The sequence below is a fragment of the Lampetra planeri genome, chromosome 28 (assembly GCF_965212315.1).
Source record: "Lampetra planeri chromosome 28, kcLamPlan1.2.h2, whole genome shotgun sequence".
Taxonomy (NCBI): domain Eukaryota; kingdom Metazoa; phylum Chordata; class Hyperoartia; order Petromyzontiformes; family Petromyzontidae; genus Lampetra; species Lampetra planeri.
In genome coordinates this window covers 7636439-7664348 of record NC_136134.1, presented here as the reverse complement: position 1 = coordinate 7664348, position 27910 = coordinate 7636439, and the positions used below count along the sequence as shown (strand labels likewise).

The following is a 27910-nucleotide window of genomic DNA, read 5'->3' as shown; positions in this document are numbered from 1 at the left end:
CTCAGACGCGCGCAGAGAGGCGCGCGCGGCGGACGCGTGACTCTAACGTCTCCTGTCTCCGCTCTTTCTTTGGCTATTATTGTTTTGTTCGAGATAAAAAAAACGTTTCAATTACAACCGCATCATTTCATCTAGACGTCAACGCATTTGCAACGACATGGCACAGCGGGATACCTTTAACCACCTGTTCGCGGGCGGGTATGTGGCATGTCTATACGCACGTTATCATCGCCGCGTTGTTTACGTTTGTAGCGGTGTCGCCTGGAAATGTGTACCCGGAGCCTGCAGTAGGCCCTTGGGAGGAGTCGCCGTTTGGTGGTTGAGTTGGGCGTGTCGAGCTTGCGTGATTTGACTGCAAAGTATGTTCGATTAAATATATATGCGTAACCTATGCTTAGTCCTCTTTAGCGTATCGATAATGGTATTGCGTCTACAGGGTATTGGTGATATTAGTGTGGCATTCATTGCCACGTGTTCTTAAAGGTCACTAGGTCTGGCAAAAAAATGTTTTAATTCCTATAAAAACAACAATTCACTGCTGCATGAATGCCTCCCCATGTCATTTCTATCGTGGGGATTTAACCGCCGTACTTAACGCTGGTCTATGCTGGCTCGTTTATTCATGCGTTGTTACGTGGAGAAATGTGTGATTCTTGGAAGGCATACATATGTGTAGGGTAAAGTTGAGTTCTATTTACGTGTACTGTTCCGTGTGTGTGTGTGCACAGCGTAACTGGATTATATGTCATGCCTTAGATACGCACTTACATATATTCATATGATCTCATGACGCCTGTTATTTATCACCTAACCTGACATACGCACTATCTCAGAATATTAGCTGCGTTGAGCCTGGATATTCCTTGGGGGGGGGTAGTACGTAGTGGGAAGCTGATTACAATCATGCATCGTTGTACCCAGCCGTCTGTTGTCGCCTCCATTCTATCAGCATTGACCACAGCGGTGAAGTATGGTCAAAGAGCCCCCCTCTAGCGTGGGGGGTGGAGACCTTTAGCCAGTGTTGGATTTTTAAAAAGTGAAAACTGTAGCTGCACGTTCTGCATAATTATGTAGAATGTGAAAACTGTAGCTGCACATTCTGATGAAATGTAGAAATGCAGCTCGTTTTAACTTTCTAACTTGTGTCCCAAACCACACGAGTTGTTACAGCTACGTATACGCTGTATCTAGTGTCAATGGATAATTGATATCTAAATCTGGCGTGTGTTTCCACTGGGTCAACTCAACCGAAAGTCACAACACCTTCTTGCTGCTGCCTGGTGTGGTCGACATCTGCGACGGAAAGGCAGAGGTGGAATAATCCTAAGTGATGATTCTGCCCCCGCACATTGCCTCCCTCCGTGTGGTCCGAAATTCGAGTTTTCACACCGCTCTTGATGACATGTTTATTCAAGTTTGCAGTGGTATCTGTTTGCGTGTGTGCAATTCGTGTACTGTATAATGCGTATATATAACACTTTATCGACTATCTTCATGTCCCAGTTTTCCCAGAATACCACAGTTTCTAATGATATTTACAGATATACGAGGCAGTCTATCTCTGTTCTCAGTCCAACAATGGGCTAAGGCCCCCGCACGCCATATCGACCATGGGGTTGTTTTGTTGTAGCGTACTTGACCATGCTGATCAGGTAAGTGGAGGAGAATGGAACAGGTTATGATGATAGCATCATTACGTTGCATGGGTAGGTGTCCACTGCACGCATTTCATCATTTATTTCCACTTTCCTCGGTCTTGTGTCAATATGCTCAAATTAGTGCACATCTTTCAGGGACCAATCTCTAATGTCAAACCATTTTCTCTTAGCTCTTCATCTCCTTCCGGTTACCTTCACTTTTTATGTTAGCCATTGCTGAGAATGTAATTCGGGCCGCTAGGTTTGTTCATTAGCGCGTTAACCACCGTTCGTATAATCCAGAGTTGATGTATGTTTTCATTTCAGCATTGCATAATCATTCTGCAGGTCATAGACATCTCACCCAGTTCAGTTGAATCTACAGCACTTCCAAAAGCTGGCACGGCTTTGCAGACTCGGGGCAGAGAGCTTGAAGATTAATCCCACTTTGCTCGGTTAGGTTTACAATGTTAAAAAGCAAACACCAACGGTGTTATCTGTGACTGGGTGTGTTTGAAGTGTCCATCGCCTCTTGAAGAGGTTCCGACCAAAGGCATCGCTGTGCAAATGGGATCTCGTTAATGAAACCCTGTCTGCTGCACGTAATAGCCAGTAAACTTTGGCTCCTTGTGGCCAAGCCAAGCGTGGGTTGGCAGGGCACATTGCTGACTTGGCGTCAAACTGCCCGTTGTCTGTGCTTGGTTGTTCGTACATCCAGGAATGCAAATTGTATGCCGTACTCATCGCGCGGGCAAAGGTGCACCGTTGTAAGAAGTGTCCCAGATCATCTCTAAGTTTAGATGCTAAGCGGTTGTTCGCATTGCTCGCTGGTGTAGCCTGAACATGGTCTGGTAGCGTACCAATGTGCCAAAAGAAAATAACAGTTCGTTCGGTGTGCACTACAGTACCTGTTATGAAATATGTTTCGAGAAAGTGGTTATTGACACCATATAGAATACAAACTTTAAAGTGCGCAGAGAAGCTGTGGGAGCCAGAAAGAGGAATGTGGGGATTAGAGAATATGACCAAGTCAACCAACCTATTGAGACGGTTGTGCAGAATAGTAATTGATTGTCAACCAATTAATAATGGGAAGCGTCGTAGAGAGAGTGTGTCCACCGAGGAGATGGAGTGAGGACAATCGGTTCGTATGCAGGTGCTGGATGGATTCTGGCGTCACAAGATCGTGGTGAGAGGCTGTGGAGGCTTGTGGAGGCCTTAATCGAGTAGTGGATTTATCATGGCTTGTGATGTCTGGTCAAGCAATAAGTTGAAGATACTTAACTTTTTGTTTGCCCACTTCAGCAATTGTTTCTCGCTGTGGTTGTCCCACCTGATGACGGGCACTTGTGTTGCGCCCAAAACGTCGTGATTTAATTTATTTTATACCAACATGACTTTACCGAACGAACCAAAGAGTATTAACTTTGAGGGTTTATCAGTATTCTCCGTATAATTTTTTTAATGAGTGTCATATAAATTCATCAACATGCACACCCAGCGTTTGCTGGGCTTTACCTGATTAATATATTTAGCTTTACCTGATTAATATATTTAGCTTTCGCCCAGATGATGATTTGTTTTCACCATGTGAGTTGGTACTGGAGCCTGCGGTCTTCTCTTTGGTGTACAGAAACAGGAGAGACAAGTTTTGAGAAATTAGCTCGAGGCATTTCAGCGTTTATGTCCTTTCATTTTAAATTGTAAATAGGTTGCAGTGCACCTTGATTTTCTGACCACTTCAGGGAAACGGGCAATAGCCGTCGAATGGAAACGTTAAAATGTGCTAGTCCTAGAGGCGCACAGCGAGACTTGCTCCCTGCTGGATATGAGTAACCTTGAAAGTTGGCAGCTGGATGGCTTCAACAGAAGGCTGCATATTAACAAGGTGTTCTGTGCCCTGGAATGTGAGTGAAGGTTCGTTCCAATGCAAAATCACTGGTCTTCCATTTTTGCTGCCCCCTCAATGTGTAGGTCACCCAGCATCTGCCTGATTTTGTGTGTGGGTGAGAATGCTCTACTGCTGACCGTGTTATTGTCGATTCGCCCGGGCGTGGCCGTTTTTGGAAAGGCATCCTGGGGATGAGAGTGTCTAATAGATGGGTGAAGGTTCAGGCTGGTGCATAATATATTTCATGACAGCTGTGGCTGTCACCCTGCCAGGTATATATTTGCAATGATTAGTCTTTGTTGGCAAGAGCCTGACTGTCACGCAATTAACAACACGCTTGCACCCTCGCCGTTTCTAGACGTTTCCGAGAATGTGTGGTTGTTTTGTTGTGCTAAAACCACATGCGACACACCATCAGCTCTCCATTGAACCCCTCAGTATATATTAAGTGTGTTAATTCAGGAATGCATTTTGTGGCTTGTTATCTTCACAGTTCATTATGTATTCCGGTTAATTTTAAGTAGAACTCCAATGTAAAAAAAAATGAAATGCAGCGGTGTGATATGCTGGCATCAGTGATGGGTACACATGAGTTAAAATGTACGTTGAACTTTTTTCGCACCGTAAGTAGCCAACGGTGCTCGTTTTGTTTCAAGAGATGAATGCAGCTTAATCTACAGGGCAACATGCTGACTAGCCAGTAAAGACGAGAATCTGAGCATTCATTATGGTCTAATGGCTCTAAGCTGCATGTAGCCTGCAACACTGTTTCCATGTCTGGCTTAAGTCAAGCTTTTAGGGGGGGTCCCTGGTTTGTAGCTGGTGCCAACCGCGTGAGTCACAGCAAGGGAAACGAGTGCTACACTTTTAATAAATGACAATCGTGCAAGACAGCTTCATGCCAAAATGAGGGAGGATACTCTAATATAGCTGGAGGCTTATAATCGCTCTTTTTGCTGACTAAATATCTGCTTAGTAAGTTTTAAAACAACACAATCATTGCAAAAACACCTTTTCAGTTCTTACTGGTAGGATGGTTTTATTTTGGACTCTTGAGGTTAAGTAAAATTTATTCCCAGTCCCAGCGCTTAGTTTGAATGTATTGACCGCAATGACACCTTTAAACCCATTCACTGAAGTTCGCACCATGCACTGATTATTCTGACCTTATTTTGGGGTGTTTGTTTTTTTTCTTCAAATAATCATTACCCTGTTTATGGTTACTTATATTGTGGGGTGGAGTGATGGTACCGTGATTAGCTACGAACCTGGTGACCTGCATTTGTTTCCTCTGTGGGTTACAGTCACTGATTTAGTAACGTCTGAACCTGTCCTGCCCCCACTACCTTCACCAGCTCACACTGACTAACTTTGTGAAGTATGTTCAAACAACCCCGATGAACAACACAACTTTGTGAAGTGCAGTAGTGGTTCTCATACTGGAGACTACTGGCATGGCTAGGGGTCCCACAAAGTAGAATCATGCAGGTGAAGGGGAATGAACCTTGCCAGATCCACGCACGAACACCCACCTTCCTTGCCCTACCCTCGTCGCTTGGTCGCCACCTCGCCAGTCATCGGCTTGACTCTCGCGGTGTCCGCCCTTTGCAGGTGTGGCGGCACGGTGGGTGCCATCCTGACATGCCCGCTTGAGGTGGTGAAGACGAGGCTGCAGTCGTCGGGCGTTATGTCACTATCGACCGTGTCCGGGACAGCGAGCCGCGTGTACAGCTCGCACGTCTTACTGCACGAGCTCGGCCTGTCTACGGTCTCCTCGGTGAACCCTGCCGCCTTCGCCCGAGCAGCGCCTTCCACGCCTCCCAGCCCGCTACTCTGTCTCAAGTGAGGGGCCCTCGTGATCGCGACGAGCTCATGACGCTGTCTGTGCACTCTGTAAAGAGACGATTTCTTTGCACCGTGCATTTGCACCCTGCATTTCCCGCACCTCCGATTATCACGGTTGGCTACGTACGGTGCAACAGAAGTGAAACATGCATACATTGCAAATCACCGAAACGAGCAGTTATATGTGTACTTTACCATAAAACATTTGAGAGTTCACCAGCATTGGTTCAAGCAAGCCTGGCTGCTGAAGAGACACTGAATGTTGAAACCGGTCCAGAGTGTGCTTGTATTGAACCAATTCTGCTGATAAAGTACACTCCCAGAAGGCCGTATGGCTGATGGCTATATGTAAAAAAGGAAGGAGGCATTATTTACTTAAAAATGGATTAGGTTTAGCATCCAATCCCCCTTTTTATTAAATCAAATCTCTGTTAGATGTAGGGCCAAGTTAGGCATGGTGCACGGAGCTGATTGGCTAGTTTTGCTAATGCTGGGCTAAGGCTAAGTTTAGTTTATTACTCTACTGTGACCCCCAACAGTGTGTGCCCATTCCCCTTCTGCTAAGTATGGCATTTTCACCGTATAGTTTACTCTTCGCTGTTGGTGTTTATAGCTCTAAAGGTGTGTGCGACTTTTGCTATCGTTTATCTCCCCATGGGTAGGTGGATGTGGACTCTGCACAGTGCACGATTGTGACAGCGGATCACATTGTGCATCTTTCAGTGAAAACCTATGCCAGGGTGCCTAATAACATAAACATTTCTCCTAATAAAGTTTTTTTTAATAGAGGTTTTTTTTGGGGGGTTAGATCGCGTAAGTATAAATGTGTCGTACCTCTCCACCACCCGACACGGCCAGTAAGGTTTGTCACGTACACAACACGCCAATTAGTTACTACATCAGCCCACCGGTGTGTTGGAGAGTATATCCGCAACATTTACAATTTGAATACGAAGTTTCGCTGGTAATTACCTCCAGCATCATCGTATGATTTGGCAAATTACATTCAGCATCATCGGGCGATTTGTTAAATCGCCCGGTGATGCTGGATGTACGGTAATTACCAGCGAAATGTATTCAAATTATAAATGTTGCGGATATACTCTCCAACACACCGGTGGGCTGATGTAGTTTCTAATTGGCGCGTTGTTTACGTGAACAACCTTGCTGGCTGTGTCGGATGGTGGAGAAGTACGACACATTTATACTTACGCGATCTAACACAAAAAAACTTTATTATGAATAATACTGGTCGCGAAAGTGTACGTGTTACACATTAATTTCTCATTTTACACTGTTAAATTACTGTTAATGCAAATACTCCCAAGTGACACCTTCAAAATGCTGGCTTACTCTCTCGGTTCATAAACTGAGAATGAAGGTTTCCTTGGAGACCGCAACCAGGTGCTGTTTCACTTTTAAAGTATTGCACTGGCAAGTGAGACGGCCTATGAATCACCACACCACACGTTCGTTTTGTTTGCTAATGACCCAGTTTACCTTGGGTCACTTTTAATTATCTACCGGGCAATACCAAAGCCCAATCTGCTATAGGGTAGTGGACATCCTTTGAAAGCGTAACATTTCCAGTTGTAAATTGAGTGCTGTCTGCATCAGTTTGGAAATTACAACTCTTTCAAAGGATTGTAGAATCTCTGGGTCTATACAGCAGATAGACACGTTTTGAATTTGGTGTTAGCTCCCTGATGTATTTTCGCGTTGCACTGCATGTTGTTTGGCGTGATGTCCAATGTTTCGCTGCATGTGGCTGGGAGCTTCTTGAGGAATTATCCAGGAACATCAACAGCTGCCATTTGCTACTAAGCGGCTGTGACATCACCACAGCGCTTGTGCCAGGATAGATGCACATTGATGAACGATACAGCACAGCCATGAAAACCTATGCAGTGGTGTTCGATTTCACGTGTATCTAATGCACATTCATATTTCTCATTAGTTTTGTGAATTAAAATTAATAAAGTTGAAAGGAAAGAATGCTTCTGCTTTTTGGCCAAGTCGCACAAGTACAGTCATGTTTGCATTCCACAACACTTGCATAAGAACAAAACCCTACATTGCTGCGTTAGGAAATGTTAGTGGGAGACGTTTACTGATTACACAGATCCTTTGTGATGTGGTGTGTGACCACGTAGCTCATTCTCTGTCCATTTGTTTGTATACTAACAGAGACAAACACCACTCTCATACTTAGTCGTCTGAAGGGCAATTTTACCATATAAATATAGATTATACACATTTAATATGTCTTACCCAAAGCACACAATCCTGTGTGATTGGTTTAAACCAAGTTGTATAACATCATTACTCAACAGCTCCCCTGTTTTTAACAATCCAGTGTTTAAACTTGAGTTGATCGAAGCCAATGTCTTATTTGGGTGTGGCCACTAGAGTGCAAGTGAATTAGTTGCCCCCAGCATAAAATGTTCTTTACCAAACGTGTGATGTTTTCCCTTCAGAAAAAAACACACACGTGCCTTTTCAAGATGTGCCGTGGCACGTGCGATGTTTTGAGTTAAAACAGTGATTGCATTTAAGTCGTCTTAAGTAAGTTCGGTATCCCGAAGGCGCTACGTTTCAAAGACACGGTCTGCGTTAAGTGTGCGCGTGTGACAAATATCGGTGTCATTGCGTATGCACTCCTGTTGTCCATACAAGTATCAAACCACCGTTGGGCAATAAAGTTGCCTTTCACCAAAATGATTTCACTGTGCAATTTGTAAGAAAGTTAATGGTAATTGTATTGAATACACATTGAAATAATTTCTTGAAAGGCTTATTGCAGCTGTACCCTACCGATTCGCTATAAGCTCATTCTCGGTTATTTGAGATATATTAAACCGAATTATCGTCATTGTTTAGATTGAAGAAGGTGGTTTTCAGTGCCTAAAATACATATCCCAACATTTAACTTCCTCTTGATCAACTTACCAGAGCTGTTCATAAACGCAAATACAAAACATGGCTCTCTGTAACTGTCAATATTAACACGTGTGGCTTGCTCGCCTCGCCTGATCCATTGCGTAATTTTTAAAGCAAGAAATGCTGCATTACGATGACGCCACACCAAGGTGGCCATCGCCTTTGTTGACATGAGACTTCTCATGTCTCCAAAGTCTCTTCTTAAATAGATAGTTCCTTTAACGTTGGCCACATTGGTGATTTGATCTTCATGGCGGTACCCCGGGGTACCAAATAATACAAAATGGATGAGGCAATTAAATATCTTATTTCTGGGACACTTTTTTTCCCAGGGGTGTACTTAACTCCGCGACTGGGGTACCAATCAATCCGAAATCGGTGTTACTCCGCGATGTCGAAACGCAGCGAGGACGATTGCGCCGAAACCCCGAACGCTCGTACACACCATCGTGCACAGCTCGTCCAGACGAGTCGATTGCCGCATCGCCGACCATCAACAGACTTAAATCGATTGCATCAGGGACATTATGCGAGAGCCGGGGTACTATGGTACCCCGGGGTGCCGCCATGAGGTTCATTTCGTATATTGCCCCAGTAGGAAGTCATTTCCGATTTGGATTCTGGTGTCTTAAGAGTGAAGGTTATTTAAGCTTCGCTAAGTCTCCATCCAGACTGTTGTTTTAGGGTCCTGCGTTGGGAGGTTGCTTTGGTCAGCCTCGTTAACGATGACTTGTGGAGTGAATAGAGTACCCAGAGAAAACACTTTATGTAAAGGGCTAACTCTTACACTGTTTCAAATCGATAGCTGTATTTTCCATCTCTTGGCCATCTTAGCCTTAGTGTTGATGTATATATTAAGGCTAATACATTATTTCCGTACTTTTTTCTTATATTGCTATACTGCAGTTGTCCATTGTGTCGATGGCTAAAATTTGCTGTGTAATTCAGCACCGCCTTGAAAAATATACACCGTAGGTTCTTGTCCATGTCACCTTTGACGCCAACTCGAATCTACTGGCACCAGGCATATGCTAACGTTCGGGCTTAAGAGCTGAAACAATGTGCTCTGAAACAACGTGAACAGCTCTCCTTGGTTGCGAATGACAAACATCCGTCTGAAGGAGGAGGCGGTGTTCTTAATAATCAACAAGCAAATCTCTCAGGTCAGATGCGCACGAACAGCTGGAAAAAGCCAGCAAGAGCCTCTGTTATCAGAGCTGCATTCTCACCACGTGAAGCCAGCAAACACCTGCTGTGTGCACATGCCCCTGGTAAGGTCTTTACTGAATGACCATAAACACACGCACGTATTGTGCTAGTCCCTCCCCCCCCGAGATGTTAACTACCTTGCCTTTTATGTAGGAGGTTGTAGGTTCGATCCCGACTCTTGACGCCGGTATATTTGGAGTTTGCGTGTCTCTCTCCGTGGTCGCGTCAATTTTTCTCCTGGTCCTCCGGGTTTTCCCTCCACGTTTAGAAACATGCGTTTGGAGTATGTGGCTGCTATACATTTCCACATGATGAGCCACTTCATTGGGCTATTATTTGTAGGCCAGGTCACTTATGAAAGAGAGCTAGAAAGCTCGGCAGCCTTACCTGGTAAAATAAAAAAAGTTTTTTTTTTTAATGCTGCCCTTCACTTGAAGGTTACTTCAGTGAACACTAATACGCACTCTTGTACCTAATGTAGCGTGTGTAAATATGCTTGAGTGTCAATTGTTTGTATTAGTAAGGACGGAAGTAGGCACAAATACCCATGAAGGCTTAACAATAGAATAAGAACTTGCGATACCCAGTGAACTGATAAATAGAGCTTAGAGTAAGCATAAGTAGGCGCACGCTAAGGGCTAGCAATCACAACGGTACGTTTTTTTACAGTAAGCACGTTTGTAATATCTGAATCAATACATCGCCTCACTGCAGCAGATTCGTCCCGAGTGAAATGGCACCTCATCTTCAGCAGCTACATCGACGGACATAATCTGTAGCGACAGTGTGCTAATTAGCAGTCTTGAGGCTAGCGGTGACAGGTCCAATGTGTGTTAACTAAAGCGATGATGTCATTTGTGGCTGATACACCGAGTCCAGGGAATTGGAAACTGTTTTTTTTCTTCCATTAATCAGTCATCCTAGCGCTTCTATTGATAGCCCTGCAATGGCAACATTGCAAATAAAAAAGTGAAGATTTATTTGTTATGAGCTTGAACGTCTTTTATCATTGGTAGAAGGTGGTGTTTGCAGTGTACATGGTTACGTAGGTAAAAAAAATAATTAAATAAAATTAAAACAACTACATTTAATCACTTTTTAAAAAATGTACCTACGTGACTTTACCGAAAAAAAACTAAAAGTATGGATCCTTGCAGTCACGAAAACTTCAAATCTAGAATTAGTGTATATGGTTCTGTTGGGCATGCAATGTAGTAACGCTTTGTTTCCGGAAAGGCATACAAGAGTGTGGCGTTCATCTTCTTGGTTCTTTCGGTAAAGTCACGTAAAAGGGAAATAATAAAATAAAAAACATAATAAAATGTAATTTTATTATGTCCCTTCTACGTGACTTTACCGAAAGAACCGAGAAGATGAATCCCTGCAGTCACGAAAGCTTTAAATCGAAAAGAGTGTGGTGGTTACAACAATTCTTACAGTCAGCTCGTAGAGTAGTATGTTGTCCTTGTTATAACAAGCTCGCCTTGTCGATGTCTCACCCGCCTCTACTGGACATCTGTGAAAATATAGTAGCTCCATCGCTTATCGTTGTTCTCCAGGATAAATAAAGATTCTGATTTGTTTTCTGCAAAGGTTTTTTGCGACACAGACCAAAGCAGTCCTCTTGGTGCCATCTCGGCCGTGTACACAGCGGTGCATCGTTTTACTGTCTTTGGTTCTGAGTTAAACGTAGAATGACAGACAAACAAACCCACTTAAAAAAAAAGCTGAATAGTTTAATGATGGAACAACTTTCTTTCCATCAAAATGTGTGTGTTAATATTGAAAAATATTGCTACTCGGCCTTCAGTCAATGTATGTTTAAACTTTTTTTCCACCGTGATTAGCCAACCGTGCTAATCAGAGGTGCAACTGGTGTGTGTAGCAAGCAATCACACAACCAAATACTATTCTATTTTTGTAATCAGGTCAGCAATGGTTTCCAGATTTTTTTTTGTTGGTGTTGCTCATGCAATGCTAAATTAAGCTCATGAATTCTAAGCGTTACAATAAGCATCTTGCAAAGAAATAAAGCGTATAATGATATTTTGTGCATATTTTGGGCACATTGCTCTGTGAACATTTTTTCTCAAAGTATTTGTAGACGTAGCATTTTGCATTTAATCTTTTTTTTTGCAAAGTTTTAAAAGTTGAATTTGCCCCCACCCCCTTTCACCGCCAAAGAGTGGTAATTGGAAACATGGCGGTATCACGTGTCCGCTGGATACACTCCGCAGCCTGCGCTTCGTATTTTGTCATGTCCACGCTGCGTGGCGCGTGGCGGGCGCATGCACTGCGCGTGATTTCGCATCTCTTCCTCCAGTTGGCTGCCATCGTCGAATAAGCGCGCGCTTGCACACGTGTGCATGTGCGCATCTCACCTCTCACACTCTTGGTTGGGTTCCAAGCAAGTGGAACCAAAGCTTGCAAATTGGCGACGGCAAACTCGATGCCCACGAGGACGCGAGGACGCAATATTTATAATTTTTTTGTTCAACGGTTTACTTGGAAATAATTTCGGTTGCATCGCAATTGGAACAAAGCAACTAGTGTTCGAGGCACTGTCACTAGATCCAGAATTGTGTTAACAAAATACCGGGGGAGCCGCTGTTATAATTTAACCAGAGGCACATTCCCAAAATGGATTGAGTTCTTTTCTAGCTTGTCTCTTTGTTGTCTGATTTATTTTTATTAACTTTTTGTTAATGTAACCTTTTGCTTATGCCCTTTCACCCACGTGGTTGAATGGTTTTAATTATTCACCACATTCTAATGAGTCTTGTATGCCTGAAGTTGCTGGCGTTTTTTTTAGGCATTAGTTTAATTAAGGGATGATGCTCATCTCTTAAAGATGCAAGTGTGTGAACTATTGATAGAGGAGGCTTCATTGTCTTTTGACCTAATTGTTTGTTTGCTGTTCAAAAACGTGGAAAAAAAAGACATTGAGGTGTGCATACAATATACCTCCAATGACCTTTAAAATCGCCACATCTCCACTTGTCTTATTGTATCCTGATACTGCATGTGGTAATCCCAAAAGAGAAAAGCAACGTAAACCCGTTCAGAAAATATAGTGTTATAACTACACATTGCCAAATGTCATACTTCATCAGTTTCATCTGGCTTTGTAGTATGCAAACGTGAAGGAGCAGCTGCAGTGCGATTGTGTGTAAATGTGGTGCTCCCCCTTTGCATGTGGGAATTGGTGCATTCCATTGTGTACAAAAGGATGTAGGCATCTACTGCATCCCATTGTCCATGCTTTTTGGCCTTGAGTAAGTGTGCCAACAACACTTGCGCGCACTAGTTTGGCTTTTGAAACCTTCACAAGGTGGTAGGCACGGAACAATGCCTCATGGATTGAGAAATAATTATGTAAAATATTTGTATTTGCTTTCTTAGTAGACTGGATAGTAAAATGAATACATTTGCAGGCATCTCTGTTGCCGTGTAAAAATAAAAGTGACATTTTGAGTCCATCAGCCTGTGAACCAAACTCTCTGAACATTTGTTTTCCAGCTGTGTTTGTTTGAAGCTGGCAAATTCTGACTTTTATAACTTCACACAACCCAGAAGTAGTTGGTTTCCAGGCTACACTAAAAAAGTTAATTACTTTGGCTTTTCTGTTCATATCGTTACGGTATTAGCGTTCATTGTTGCTGTGGATGCTACAAACTAACCGGTTTGCATTGTATTTTGTTGTTGTTTCTTTAGAACCATCTTTGAGAATGAGGGCCCTCGCTCTTTATTCCGGGGTCTGGGCCCAAACCTGGTCGGCGTGGCTCCTTCCAGGTACTGGTCACGCCTGGCTCCACACGTATAAGTCACCACGTAGGAACTCGCAGATGTCGTTTCTTCGCAAGGACATCTGTGATTAGTACGGTTGGCTACGTACGATGCGAAAGAAGTTCTCCATACATACACAGTCGTGGGAATGTGTACACCTGGTGTCTTATTCACCTGTGGTTGAATGTTCGTGAGTAAAGCTGGGTTTATTAAACCACTTGCTGTTTGTACAGAGAACTGCACTATATTGGCCCCTTTTCAACATTAACACCAGTTCACAGTAATTCGTGGTTTGTGGTGTTTTTTGCAAGTTTATTTATCAAACCACACTTGATGCTGACTTGTCCAAAGTCGATGCTGTTTTTGTATTGCACGTGTTGCGCCCTTCACGTTTTTTTTTACGACACTGGTGTTGTTTTACAGTTGGTTTTCACAATGCTGCACCAGACCTACTGCAATGTTGTACGTCGACAAGTTCCAAGTATTGACCGCCTCCAATGGTTGTGTCTCAGGGCTATTTACTTCGCAGCCTATTCTGGAGCCAAGGAAAAGCTGAACACCGTGTTTGTGGCGGAATCAACAGCAGTGCACATATGCTCAGCTGCGTTTGCTGGTAAGTGCGATATTTTAAAATGAATACTTTGAATAGTTTTGGCATTTACGGTAAGACAAAACTTTTTCAAGGGCCCTCTCATGGTTCATGAATAAAAGCCACCACTGTTTTTTTTAATTAATTTAGCACTGCTCAGTAGAGCGTAGCGAGATGGTGACAGAAACATATCGTGCCATTGGGTCAGCATAAACATGAGATGGGGAAAAAGGGGCCACCTTGTTCTGCCCGTGCCAGGAATTAGCGCAGCAACACCGAAATGATTGTGAACGGTGTCCGCAAACAAGTTGCGGCTCACTTTGCCGCAACCGCTAACGGAACAAGGAACAGGCAACAGGCGTGGGAGGCCTCTTGCGCAAACTGCTCGGTTTAAATTCCCTTCACTCCTTTGGGCAGCCACACGCACCACCAAACCCGCACCTAGCCGTGCTCGGTGTCCCGTGCCAAGCCACACGTGCTTTTGGATAGAAGCAATGCTTTGGTAGGAGTGGGCATTCGGCATTAGTGTGGGCTCTTTATTCCGTAATAATATTGCATTTTGGTTTTAATTTTGTATGTGAAACGCGAATACATTAACGTTTAAAATAATAACGTTTTACAGTAATTTCATAATACAGTACGCATAGCGTGTATTACTAAGCGAGTATAATTTCCCATTACATCTTTTCAGAGGGAGACCATATAAAATAGGTGAATTGGTACGCATGGAAATAGAAAGGAGAAAATAATACTGCTTGTATTATTTGGCATTAACCCCGTGAAATACAATAATTGAATAGCCCAGTGTTAAACGTAAACTTTAAGAAAGCTAAAAAAAATGTATCCAGTAAATTATAAGTCCTTTGTAACATTGTATTTAGCATTTCCCATCCAGGCTTTGGGCAAACCAAGAGACTTGTTGGTTTAAACAAATCAGGATTCTGGCTTAGAGGTTGCTATAATTTACATCTGTCACACAGAGAATGGAAAAACAGAAAGCTTATTGCAGTTAAGCCGTACAGCCAATAAAGGGATGCGATTAATTTTCTAGAAAGCGGCTTAACGATCGATCTGTGTGCAAGCTGTAACCTGATACACACGTCATCCGCTTAGAGACTAGTGCCTCTTAGTCCTCTCGCATTCTTGCGGGCATGCGCGGCTTATTTTTCACGCGGAATATTAGTTTTAAAGTTTGCGCCGATTTACGTTGCCATTACACGTCCAAGATGCCTGTATGCACATTACGTAACACTGCATATTGTCGATCAGTTTTTATTAAATTCCTCTCCGCTCTATTTCTATAAATGGAGCCTGTGCAAACCTAACGCTGCAGCGACACTCTATGGCACTTTACAGGAATAGCCCGCCACTCGATATACTAGCATCTGCTACGTAAACATGTTGTGGAAGGCTTCTCGCTGCACTGACAGAATGGAACGATGTATAAACGACGCATTGCTTTACCCGTTAAGGGTCCATCATAACACGCTTGCTCCGAGTTTAACAGAAATTGACCTGCTGCTTCGTCATGACCACAATTACACCCGCCGCAGATTGTTTGCATGATAGATATTGTAGATTTTAAGCTTTCGTGACTGCAAGGATTCATACTCTTAGGTTTTTTCGGTAAAGTCACGTTGGTAAAAATAATAATAAAAAATAGAAATAATAAAATGTACTGTATCAAGTGAACTTGATACAGTAAATTTAGCTGTGACGGTCCCACCTGATGACTATTACTATTTAAAACAATTTATTCCCTACGTGACTTTGCCGAAAAAAATCTAAGGGTATGATAAATATTGTGCTTAACCCCGTGAATGCTTCATTTGGCTTCATCTTTATGCAAACAAACGTGGCAGTGCTTGTGAAAGGACACCATAGCAATATTACACATCGCTTCGCCATTTTTGCCATGTCGTGATTGTTAATGCTATTGTGTTTAATCTGATCTGTTAGGAGTTGCTTCGGAATGTAAAATGGGATGTCTGGAAAGTTATTCTAATAATAAATAAGCAATTATTTGACAATTGACCCGATATAAGCAGAATGGTGTGTCTTACACCCAAAGGGCGATGGAGGTTCGTCTTGAAAATCCTCAAATGTTTGTGAAATGGCACATTTTAATAATTATATTTTGCATCCCTTTGTATAGCCACTGCTGGATGAAGACATCCCCACTCCCATGTCAATCATCGGAGTTGTTTCACCACGATTCCCCAACCTCATCAGTGTGGCTTGGTTGAAGAAACTTGCGGACTAATGCACCTCATTCTTTTTTTAAATGGTAACCTATCATCCAGCATTCTTTTTAAATGAGCAGCATATAGTGACAAAGCATGGTTAAACAACCCCAAATCACCAACCCGGCATGGTTATGCTTTCATCCAGCAGATTTGCAAAAAGCTGTACATATATACAATGTGCACTTTAAAATGAATCGCTTATTTGGAATGAAAAATCAATCGACGAAACCGGTATTTTCATTCGATAGCAGCTGCAACGAATGTAAAAATAAACCAATGGCCGACTTAACGCTACGATGCTTTTTTCCAGCCATCCCGTTCTGCTGATGGTGCGCGCGTGTGTGTCTATGTGTGTTCCCGTTTGCCGGTTTGTGTTGTTGACTTTCCTTAGCGGCACTGTGCGTGTGCTCGCTGCGCTTGCTGCCAAAATCGCACGGCTAGTGAGCAACGCTCGGCTCATTTGGGTGGGTACCGTGCCGGCACCGCTGTGCTTGCGACTGCGTTTGCCTTCCTCGCTCACTCCCCGTGCTCTTCCCCCACCGTCACCACCCCTGTAACTATCCCCTTAAAATAATGACACGAGCACTCAGCCCGCCGCGGCGGCGCACGTGTCAGAACATGACGAGTCAATGGGCTAATGCATACCCTCCTAAGGGGGGTAACTTAATGGAACAAACATATTAGCCCGAGCGAGCGGCAGTGACTGCTGCGTTGCTTAGCAATGAGCGCATTCACCAGTCATACGTTTGACTGCCATAGGTAACGTTAAACAAGGTAAAGGTACAGCCTTGCATGTCACTTGCATGCTTGCCCGTGTCACTGCAGACAGAAGTACCTCCAAATAGAGCGGGCAAGGGAGGCTCTAGAGAGCTCCTCTAGAGGGTAATAGGCCTACTCTTCCACACCAGACTCCCATAGCCACATGGTCATGCTGTGCCGTGGACATCAAAATACCCTGTGATATCGTTCATGAGAGCAAGCCTTTGTTCTGGTGTCATTGCTCGTATTCCTGTATTAATGAGTGCCGTGTTGCAATGCACACCTCCGAATAGCATGATTGGCTACGTACGGTGCGAAAGAAAGTCAACATACATAGATGGTGCTTTCAATTTCCCATTATGATGTGTCGGCCTCTGAAACAATTGCTTGCTATCAGCCCAGGCTCACTTAGTCCTGAAACATTGTAATTTTGCTCATTTAAACCTACATCATATCGCTCTCGATGGTCAGTTCATGGAGCGGTCTTTCGGATTGGCGACGTTGAAATTCAGCGAGTACTCGGAAGGCTTTCTATTTGGACATCACAATATAACTCCATGTACTCAAGGGCATGAAATATTTTTTCTAAAGCATCTAAAATTCCTGTAATTGCCATTCACATTTTATGTCAACACTTTCATCTATATATATAAAATCGCAAATCTGTCTGTCTGTCTGTGTGTCGCCGGACCATACGCAGTTTCATTGGACGGCGGTTGCCCCTGGCAACGGGTAGCGACGCATTCGCTGCCGGGTGGACGCCATTTTTAATTCCCGTTAAAAATATGCGCACGCAATTGTCGTATAAACTCGATATACCCAGCGTTGCCCGGGGGGAAAATACATTTAAAATCTTATGAAAACTTTCAAACATTACATACCAATGAAAAAACAACAGTGTAATTACTTTTAAACCCGACGCGCCAAGAATCGATTCTCTGAATCGCGCAAAGGAATGGAAGGTTGTAGATTCCTTTAGATTCGGACGATTCCCGTTTACTATAAGTTGGTTAAAGTCGATATAAACTGCTACGAACGGCAAATATCCGGCGTTGACCGGGGCAAAAATGTAATTAAAAACTCCTGAAAAAATAAAAAAATAAAATGACAATGAAAATGAAACTCTATCATTCAAAATGTAAACCCCCAACATGCCAGGAATCGATTCTTGGAATCGCACAAAGGACTAATCGAAGGTTGTAAATTACTTTAAGATCGCGCTTCCTGTTTAATATAAGTTGCTTATAGAGTTGATATAAACTGCTACGAATGGGAAATATCCGGCGTTGACTGGGGCAAAAATATAATGGTGAGGGCGGTTGTGAGTGGCGATTGTGAGTGGTGATTAGTGAGTGGTGAGGGGAGGTTGAGTGGTGAGGGTGAGTGGTGAGGGTGAGTGGTGAGTGGTGATTGGTGAGGGTGTGATTGATGAGGATGAGTGGTGAGGGAGAGTGGTGAGGGTGAATGGTGAGTGGTGAGGGTGAGTGTTGAGGGTGAGTGGTGAGTGGTGATTGGTGAGCGTGTCATTGGTGAGGATGAGTGGTGAGGGAGAGTGGTGAGGGTGAGTGGTGAGTGTTGAGGGTGAGTAGTGAGTGGTGATTGGTGAGGGTGTGATTGGTGAGGATGAGTGGTGAGGGAGAGTGGTGAGGGTGAATGGTGAGTGGTGAGGGTGAGTGTTGAGGGTGAGTGGTGAGTGGTGATTGGTGAGGGTGTGATTGGTGAGGATGAGTGGTGAGGGAGAGTGGTGAGGGTGAGTGGTGAGTGGTGAGGGTGAGTGTTGAGGGTGAGTGGTGATTGGTGAGGGTGTGATTGGTGAGGATGAGTGGTGAGGGAGAGTGGTGAGGGTGAATGGTGAGGGTGAGTGGTGAGTGGTGAGTGGTGAGTGGTGATTGGTGAGGGTGTGATTGGTGAGGGAGTGGTGAGGGAGAGTGGTGAGGGTGAGTGGTGAGTGGTGAGGGTGAGTGTTGAGGGTGAGTGGTGAGTGGTGATTGGTGAGGGTGTGATTGGTGAGGATGAGTGGTGAGGGAGAGTGGTGAGGGAGAGTGGTGAGGGAGAGTGGTGAGGGTGAATGGTGAGGGTGAGTGGTGAGGGTGTGTATATATGTAAGATTATTAAATATATTTTTCACCCGGGCAATGCCGGGTACTTATGCTAGTATTATATAAAATCATTTTGTTTCAATGGGAAATGTAAGGCTAATTAATTTGCTTTGCTTTTGCTAAAAACTTGGAATTCCCGCATCGAACCACACACATCCGTAACATCAGGAGTTTTCAACGAACTCGTTTTTAACACAGATGGCATAAAACGTCACATTGCATGCGTTGATGACAAGGACAGCATGGCCGTTAGGTACAACATCTGGTGCCACACTCTGGTTTATCTGGCGAAGACTTGATAGCAGTGGAGGGGGGGGGGGCTTTAATAACCCATTTAAGAGTAACTAACGATAACAACTGGGCATAAAAACCCCGTGGTCGCCATGCGGAGACCAAGGCGGGTGGACCAACTCGTATTTGTGCTTTCCAAAACTCGACGCGTTATCCAAAAAAAACACCGCCATAAGGGAGTGAAAATAGATAATCGGTGACGTTTTTGCCAATGGCACTCAATAAACTCGGCTACTAAGAAAAGGGCCATTGCCTATTATGTATTTTTTGCATTTTTAAGGCAGTGTGTTAATAGATAAAAGGCGTCAAGGTGGGCCATTGCCTGAAATGTTGCCTAATATATTTATGAATTTTCATCTTTAGAGCAGTGGTATTGAGGGAATGTTGAGTTTTTTTTGTTCTATTTGCTTGCGCACCATCACTGCCAGTGCAGTATTACCAAAACAGTTGTTGACATTTGTGTTTGGTTTGATTGATCGCGTCACCCCGTTCACGATGAGCCTGAGCAAGACACTGTGGCCGACCAAGCCGCTTGGGGCATTTGCCGGTTGACCTCGCTGCGTTTGACACCCGCCTTCTCGCGTATCCGTCACGCAGGTTTCTCTGCCATCACGGCCACCAACCCCATCTGGCTGGTCAAGACGCGCATGCAGCTCAATGCTCGGTAAGCCTCGGCGGTGCTGTTTCCCCTGTGACCACTTTTGAGGTTTGCCGTTGTGCGCATTCTCTCTCCCCCCTGGCGTGGCTTGACCTGAAGTTGAACTGCTATTTCGTAGTAATACGTGGAATGTATTTTGCTGGAGGCAGAATGTGTGTTCTGCTGGCCAAACTCTCTGATGTTACCGCGTGTTGCCCAGTACGAGTTTGAACGTGTCGGTCTTCATACTGGGAGCTTCTTCAGCTACTGAATGGCGAATGAAAAATTAGAGGGCAGAAGTTGTTACAAGTTCATATTACTAAACTTTAAAACTACGTAACTAAAATACAACATTTATATATTTTTATTTTATTGTTCTCATTTTGATGAGTTTTTCACCTGGGTAAATAAAGGATTGAATTACCAGTATGCTTTCCCGAAAATTATTGTTGACATTTTTATTGAATCAAGTTTGTAATTTCTATATTTATAACACTTGCATTTGATGTTCGGGCAAGCCAAATGATATACCAGACATATTTGGGTTTGATACGTCAGCGCAGCGAGTGAAGCTGCATTGCGAGAGTTTGGAATGGAATTGTCTTCTCATCACACAACTGATATCAGAAATGATAAATTAGACGAAAGAGAAAAATGCATTTGTGGACAATTGCTTAAAATTCGAACGCAATACCCGGCTTTGATGATGTGCGTTAGGGGGGCTAGGATTATTATCATCTGATTGGACTGTATCTTCAAAAGGCACATGAGTGCAGTATACTTGTTTGTTCAAGCCAGCACTGGAAATACTGTGCTTGACCCTGAATAGTGCACACACAAAGGAATGCCTTTGAGCAGATGGTGGTGCCATTGTATCTTAAAACTACCTCTGTAAAGACACAGTAGTATGTACGTATAACTTCTACCGCACTGTATGTAGCCAGCCTTGCTAATCGGAGGTGCAGGGCGCAAGAACAACAAACTAAAGATAAAAAGCAGTTCTAAAGAAGTGAGTTTAAAATCGAGTAGTGCTGGGCACGGAAGTTACGACAGCACACATAATGGGCAATTGTTATTTCGTGTTCCAGCCAGCTGATTACGACACTCGGGTACAAATCGGTGCCCTTTGTTTCGTCAGGCGAGGCCTCGCTGATATTGAATTTCTGTCTGACAAAGTACACCTTGCTCACCCGTGGTTACCTCGGGACATGTATATTTTTAAACGTTGGATTTTTTTTTGCTATGCTTGTAATGGTAAACTCAAGTTTATGTAGCTGCAGTCCATCCAAGGTGTCGTTAAATCATATGTTGAGTTTTAAGAACTTTTAAAAAGAATGAATATTAAGAGCGTCCCAAACTTGAAACACGTGGCATGAAAAAAATTACCCTTCCCTCCAGAGCATGAATCTGTGGTGGTGGCATCTTGTTTATAGACTTTAGTTCACTCCATTTACGTTAATATAAAATCGGCATGTTTAATTTGCACAAACTGTCAAATTATCATTTCTTACATGCTCGATACAACAACACGTCTATCCTGAGAGTAATTGTCTGTTTTAATCCAGAAACATGCTTAGTAATAAGATGTTAATCTCTTAAAAGGTAAAGGTACAGCCCTGCAATTTTTTGCTCACCTCACTCCTGGCGGAAGGGCCTCCCCGATATGGAGCGCGAGGGAACCCCGCGCGAGGGTATTTTGGCCTCCTCTTCTACGCTGGCAAGTCGTTTTGACAAAAAGGGCGTGTGTGCCCACAGTTTATTTACCCATTTAAACTGCTGGGTCGTCCGAGACAGGACAGACTTTAAAAAAATTGCCCATTGTTTCACCTGGCGCGTCAGAAGATGGAACCAGCGAATTCTGGATTGCACGTCCACAGTGTGTGCTAGCCATGCACGACACCAGGGCAGCGTCATGAGAGTATTTGACCGCTACATATTTCCAAACGATGCTCAGCCACTTAGCTGGGCTGTCATTTGTGATAGCCAGGTGGCTTCTGAAAAAGAGCTATATTGCTCAGTGGGCCTTACCCAGTAAATTTATAAAATTATATTTTTTGGTTTATCTGTTCATCTCCTAACGCGGCCGTGCACCTTTCGCTCTCACGGTCTGGCAGGCAGCGCGGCGACCGCGCCATGAGCGCCCTGCAGTGCGTGCGCTACGTGTACAAGCGCGAAGGCCCCCGCGGCTTCTACCGCGGCATGTCGGCGTCTTACGCGGGCATCTCGGAGACCATCATCCACTTTGTCATCTACGAGAGCCTGAAGCGCGAGGTCCTGCGGCGTCGCGCGCGGCCCCTGGGCTCGGGCGACGGCGGCAGCGAGCTCCAGGACGGGGCCTCATCGTCGGAGAAGGACGCGTTCGACTTCATCGGGATGATGTGCGCGGCCGCCACGTCTAAGACCTGCGCTTCCTGCATCGCTTACCCGCACGGTACGAACGAAAACGGTGAAACTAAACTATTTAAAGTTGGTTTTTTTTGTGCCAGGTAATGCCCACTGAGCTCTCATTAGCTATTTTTTTCAGAAGCGACGACCTGGCCACAAATGATAGCTCAACGAAGTGGCTTGTCGTGTGGAAATGTATCGCGGCCAATTAATCTAACCGCGTGGTTCTAAATGTGGAGGATAAACGGGGACCTGGAGTAAAACCCTCATGACCACGGGGAGAGACATGCAAACTCTGAATATACAAGCGTTGGGGTCGGGATCCAACCCACAACCTGCATACCAGGCGAGGGAGATAACATCTCACCATGGCGACGGTTGCCGGTTTGTGATTTCATCGTCGTTGCCATAGACATGAACCGCCGTTGTCGTTTTAATTTGGTCACGCATTGATTTGAGCAAATTCTTCCTCGCGATATTGTACGTTAGACACTGGTGTAACCCATCAACCCCCATCAGAAAATCAATGTGCCTATGCATGCATCTCCTTCGTAAATGGAAGATTAAAGACAAGCCGCCGTGTGTTTGTGGCCAGGCAACCCAAATTATGGACCGTATGGGAAACGACTGTAGTAGGCTTTCGCGACAAATATTATCCATAATTAAGGTGTTTTTTGGTTAGATCGTGTAACCATGAACCTGTCATTAAACCCGCCACCACCTGCACAAGCCAATTAGTAAGGTTTGTCACGTAAATAAAACGTGCCCGTTTGTTACTACTTCAGCACACCGGTGTGTTGGAGAGTAAACCCACAGCATTTACAATTCGAGTACGACGTTTCGCTCGTGATTGCAACAACCAGCTTCGCCAGACGATCAGCCAGAATTGCTAGAAAGTCCGCCTGTTTCGATCTTAAATATAGCAATGCTTTCAGCGGAGGAGGAATCGCAAAACTGCATGAACTCCTTGAGCCGTCTCATAGCTGCCGGACCTCGACATTGGTATTTAGCTCCTGAACGTTTTGCCTGAGGCAAGAATAGAAAAGTAATGTACTATGGAAATTCTACCAATGGAACATCCCCCCCCCCCCCGCCATTCTGTACTTGAAACGTTAATAATTCAACAAGCTGGTGGATGTACGGTAGACTGCTAAGTCAGCTTCAGTCAACCCTGTGGCAGTTGGTTGAGTTGTTTTTATTTGTGGGTGTGGGGCAAATTGACTATCTTATCAAATTGCACCAACTGGTGTGTCCTCTGTGTCCCCACACCCACCCCTGATTGTGCTGTGACTGAGCGTAACAGATTGTTGATTAACCACGAAAACTTGCTTGAAACTTTCTTGCACCCCCCCCCCCCCCCATGTATGTTTATCTTCTTTAGCCAGTACGTAGTAGCTAAACGTGCTCATCAGAGGTCTCAGATGCGAGGGAAGGACAACAAACTTAAACACAAAAAGCAGTTCTCAAGAAATCCGTTTTCAATCTAGATGATGATTTGAAAGTAGTGCATAGCTCCAGTAGCTTCCTAATATCGGAAGGAAGAGCATTCCAGACATATAAATTGTTTTCCAAATGTCACTGCAAACCAGTGAACAGCAACCCCACTCTTGAAAAAAGTATGTTCGAACGTTAAACCTGCGTGGATGAGTAGATGTAGACATTTTATAAACGCGCTTCTTACAGGCACTACGATGCGTAAATGTTTCAAAGCACAGTCACTGTGGATCCGGCGTTAGGTTCGGGAGGTTTCTCGTGACTTTGCGGTACAGTAGGCGAATGTTATGCCGTCTATTTATCGGATTCAATACAAGCCTTGTACAATGTAGAATTGGTAAACATGAGTGACTCAAGGTTAAAGAACAAAAAATACGGTCTTATTATGCTCGTTTGTATTTAAGAGTTATGGAATGCACGCATTGGTGTTGGGGATTGATTAAAATAATAGTGCTGCACCCACAATGCCGTGGTGTCGCGGTCAAGGACAGGAATTGCAATCCTAAATTCACCTCGCCTCTGTCCACCCAGCGGTGTACATGGATACACCGCAGTTTGTAGATGGACAGGTCGCTTGTGGTGGGGTGAAGTGTGGGTACTTTCACCGCTTCCAAGACATCTGGCCTGCATGGAAAGAGGTAGGCTCGCTTGAGCTCCCTCGAATACCCTTTTGGCCAGCAGTAGCGTTAGCAAGTAATTGCAGGGCTGCACCTTTACGCGTTTACCTTGTTAACTAACCCTGGCTCATGTGGCTCCAACCCCCATTCCCACTCCACACCACCCTCTTCTCCTCTACCCCTTGCCGTCTCTTCTGCCGCCGGCGTGCAGAGGTGATCCGCACTCGGCTGCGCGAGGAAGGTTCTCGCTACCGCACGCTGCCGCAGACAGTGTGCCTCATAGTGAGGGAGGAGGGCTACCGGGCCCTCTACCGCGGACTCACCACCCAGATGCTGCGGCAGATCCCCAACACGGCCATCATGATGGCCACCTACGAACTCGTGGTCTACCTGCTCAACGGCTGAGCCCGCGGCCGTGGGTCCAAGCATGGTCGCTAGTCGGCGGCGCCAATGAAAGAATCGACGGCGAGATGGGTTTTGGGAAGTGTTTGCTGACTATCGAGGGGGTTTAGAGTGATCAGGGTGGATGAGAGAGAGAGAGGGCTGCAATCCAGAGCATCGATTTGGCTCCCCCGTGAAGCTTTGTAAGTCACGCTGCTGCTGCGTGTGTGGCCACGGGAACGACTTGAACGTTTTTCTTTTTCCGAAAATGGGAACGGCTGGAGGTGTGGCGAGTCAACTAATGGTCTGTTAACGGATGTGTGAGATGGCAAGAAAAAGTGTCACGTGCTACTGAATAGGAGAGTGAAGTGTGTTGGTGGAACTGCACTGGTATATAATTTAGAGAGTGATATCAAGAAAATAAGACAAAATCCTAGGCCATATTGCTGCACATATTTTGAGTGATATTCAAATCCAACTGGATATTCTTGCATCTTCCTATACAGATGCACATTGAGTTTGGTTAACTACGACATGAGCGGCTGCCTACCTTTGGCACGCCACGTTTTATGATGTGCAATGTCGGCAAAGAAATTGCACCGCTTTGCAAGAGTGCAAAGTTTGTAATGTTGCGATGGATTACGGTGTCATGTTGACGTGTGCAATTGTTGCAGATGCTTATTTTATATCTCAAGAGTTTATGGTTTGATTTTGTAGATACACGTGGCCAAATTGCATCATTCCTTCATGTAAACATGGTTAATGCGTATAAAAAAAACATTGTGTACATATTACCGTTGATGCTGTTGTATAGTAACTTTGTCAGAGTAGGTGGAAATGAATTCCCGCAGAAATCTAATGTGTTTGGTTATAAATGTATATATAAACTTGCGTACATGTAAATATATGTATACACGTGTCGTGTACAGTGTAAGATATTGTATATCTACAATTAACGCGGTGTTTAAGATGTGTTAATGTGAGGAATCTTTTTTCTCACACATTTCCGTTGCGGTGTCAAATCCAATTTGGCTATAAAACTGACCTGGATGTATTACAATACTTATTATCCCCCGTTTACACATGCTGAATCAAATAGTATTACATTCTATGACCTTAAACACACCGTGAAAAAGCTTTAAGGACACTTGCGATTGCACTACCAGAGGGGACGTTCAGGTTTAAATCAAATTTAGCAGTCACAATAAATATGATACGTAAGGCGGCATCCACCTTGTATGATAGTGGTTTGAAGTACAAGGGTTTGTGGTGAATTCAGTTTAAAGCAAGAGGTAATTTCTATAACAGGTATTCTTTACAAACTGAGATGTAGCAAAGAAATACGAAAGCTGTGACGGGGCAAATGTAAAAAAATGTGCTCAATGTCACTTTGCGAGGTCACTGTAAAGCAATGCCAACTTTTACGTCCACAGAATAAATAATCACTTCAAATGAACACCAGTGTGGACAAAATTATGCCATCTTCAATATCGTCCAACAAATCACAATTTAAGCAAGGTGTGACACTTGCACGAAGTTAAATTTTATATTAAAGTTTAAACAAGTTGGGTTTGTTTCATTGATTAAAAAAAAGCTGTCATGTGACTGTTTTAACGGGCAATCGTTTTCAAGTGCTGGTTGGGTTGATATATTTAAAGCCTTGTACAGAGTATGCCTTCCTGTCAAGGGTATATGAAAGTGGTGGTGTTTGTTCAGCATTAACATGTGGAATTTTACCTCCGCATATAAAATGTTTTTTTTAATAAGCTGCATTCGCACAAGCAGTCGTATACTAGCAGTAGTACAAGGAATGGTTTGTGGTGTACGTTAACGTGCAGCCCATAACATAGAAAACATGTGCTGTGAATGTATATTGTAGAGTCGATTGTGAATATGTATTGTACATAGCTTAGTGTTTTTTCACATTCTATACTTGATAAAAAAAAAATCATTACCAAAAGGCATTCGGAAAGGCATTTTTACATGGATCTCAATGCTTGATTTTATTATTTTGTTCTAAATGTAAAAAACAAAACTTTTGCGTTTTTTTCAACACCTTGGATGCATTTTATTCAGTATTCAAAACACGATATTTACACCGCATGTGGTGCGTTGTAACCTGTTCATTTGCCATGGTGCCACCGTGCGTCTTGTCCTGCCAATCAAGCAGTTCGATGTGTTGATGAGCCTCGAAAAGAACGGGAACTCGACACGTGCATCGAGTGTAACGCTGCCTCTCCATCTCTGAGCTGCTCTGATAGACCTCGACGCACGACTGCTTATGCAGCCTCACAACCAAAAACACACACGTGTTTGAGTCTGGGGAGCGGTGGTGTGAGCGGACAGACTGGGGGCTGTTGGCCACCTCGCGTTTGCGCACTACTATTTCCGAGACAACATTGTTCTTGTTTCAACTTAAAATAACTATTTTTACGCTGTTTTTTTTTTACCCCCAAGTTGAACCGATCTAAACATTTTTGCCACTTCACCGTCATGGACGTGAAGTGTTGTACCCCCATCCACCCACCCACCCACTGTTGGACATTTCGTGCCGTTATGTACAGCATTTCAAATTGGTCGCGACATTTAACAAATTTCGGGTGACTTTTAAACGTGGACTGTTGATCTCTTATTCACATTGGAAGTGAAACGTGCCACGTGCCAAGCGTACACATCTGGCGGAGAATGCCCGGCTCCAGCGGCACGCCTTGTACGTTTAGCCACCACATCCTTGAGCACAACCGTAGCTTCGGTGGGTGCGCGCTGCAACACTGCATTGTGACTTTAAACATCTCGAGGGCGTTTCCCTTTCTAGCACGGTCAACAAGTGCTCTTGGAGTGCCGCACCTAAAGTCACACAGCCTGGTGGTGCCTCAAGCGTGGTTCGCAGACAGCGACGTTGAACGTTCTCCGCGGTCGTGCGCCGAATGAATAACGGCCATCGCGGTTTCCAGTAGCGGTGGTGTTGTCGCGGCTTGCTGCTTAAATGTGTGTTTTTGTTGATATGTTTTTGTCATTTGTACGTTTTTCGTCCGTCCGGTGCTGTAAATTCTTTTGTGGAAAACATTTTGTTTGTTTACAATTAAATGAGACTATGGTTCTGG

General features: G+C 44.1%; 1 protein-coding gene across 1 annotated transcript; it reads left to right on the top strand.

Moving 5' to 3' along the window:
- Window position 1: 1 nt before the first annotated feature.
- Window positions 2-27910, top strand: SLC25A36 (solute carrier family 25 member 36). The gene is made up of 7 exons (XM_078607777.1): window positions 2-198; window positions 5140-5370; window positions 13237-13314; window positions 13821-13921; window positions 19890-19956; window positions 22044-22360; window positions 24637-27910. Exons 1-7 carry the CDS (start codon window positions 158-160, stop codon window positions 24828-24830), a joined length of 1029 nt encoding a protein of 342 aa, XP_078463903.1. The 5' UTR covers window positions 2-157; the 3' UTR covers window positions 24831-27910.

Excerpts from the sequence above, each read along its gene's own strand:
- SLC25A36 (XM_078607777.1), top strand. The coding sequence starts at position 158 with ATGGCACAGCGGGATACCTTTAACCACCTGTTCGCGGGCGG. Across the intron at positions 199-5,139 it reads AACCACCTGTTCGCGGGCGG|GTGTGGCGGCACGGTGGGTG; the intron begins GTATGTGGCATG and ends CGCCCTTTGCAG. Across the intron at positions 22,361-24,636 it reads CTGCATCGCTTACCCGCACG|AGGTGATCCGCACTCGGCTG; the intron begins GTACGAACGAAA and ends GCCGGCGTGCAG.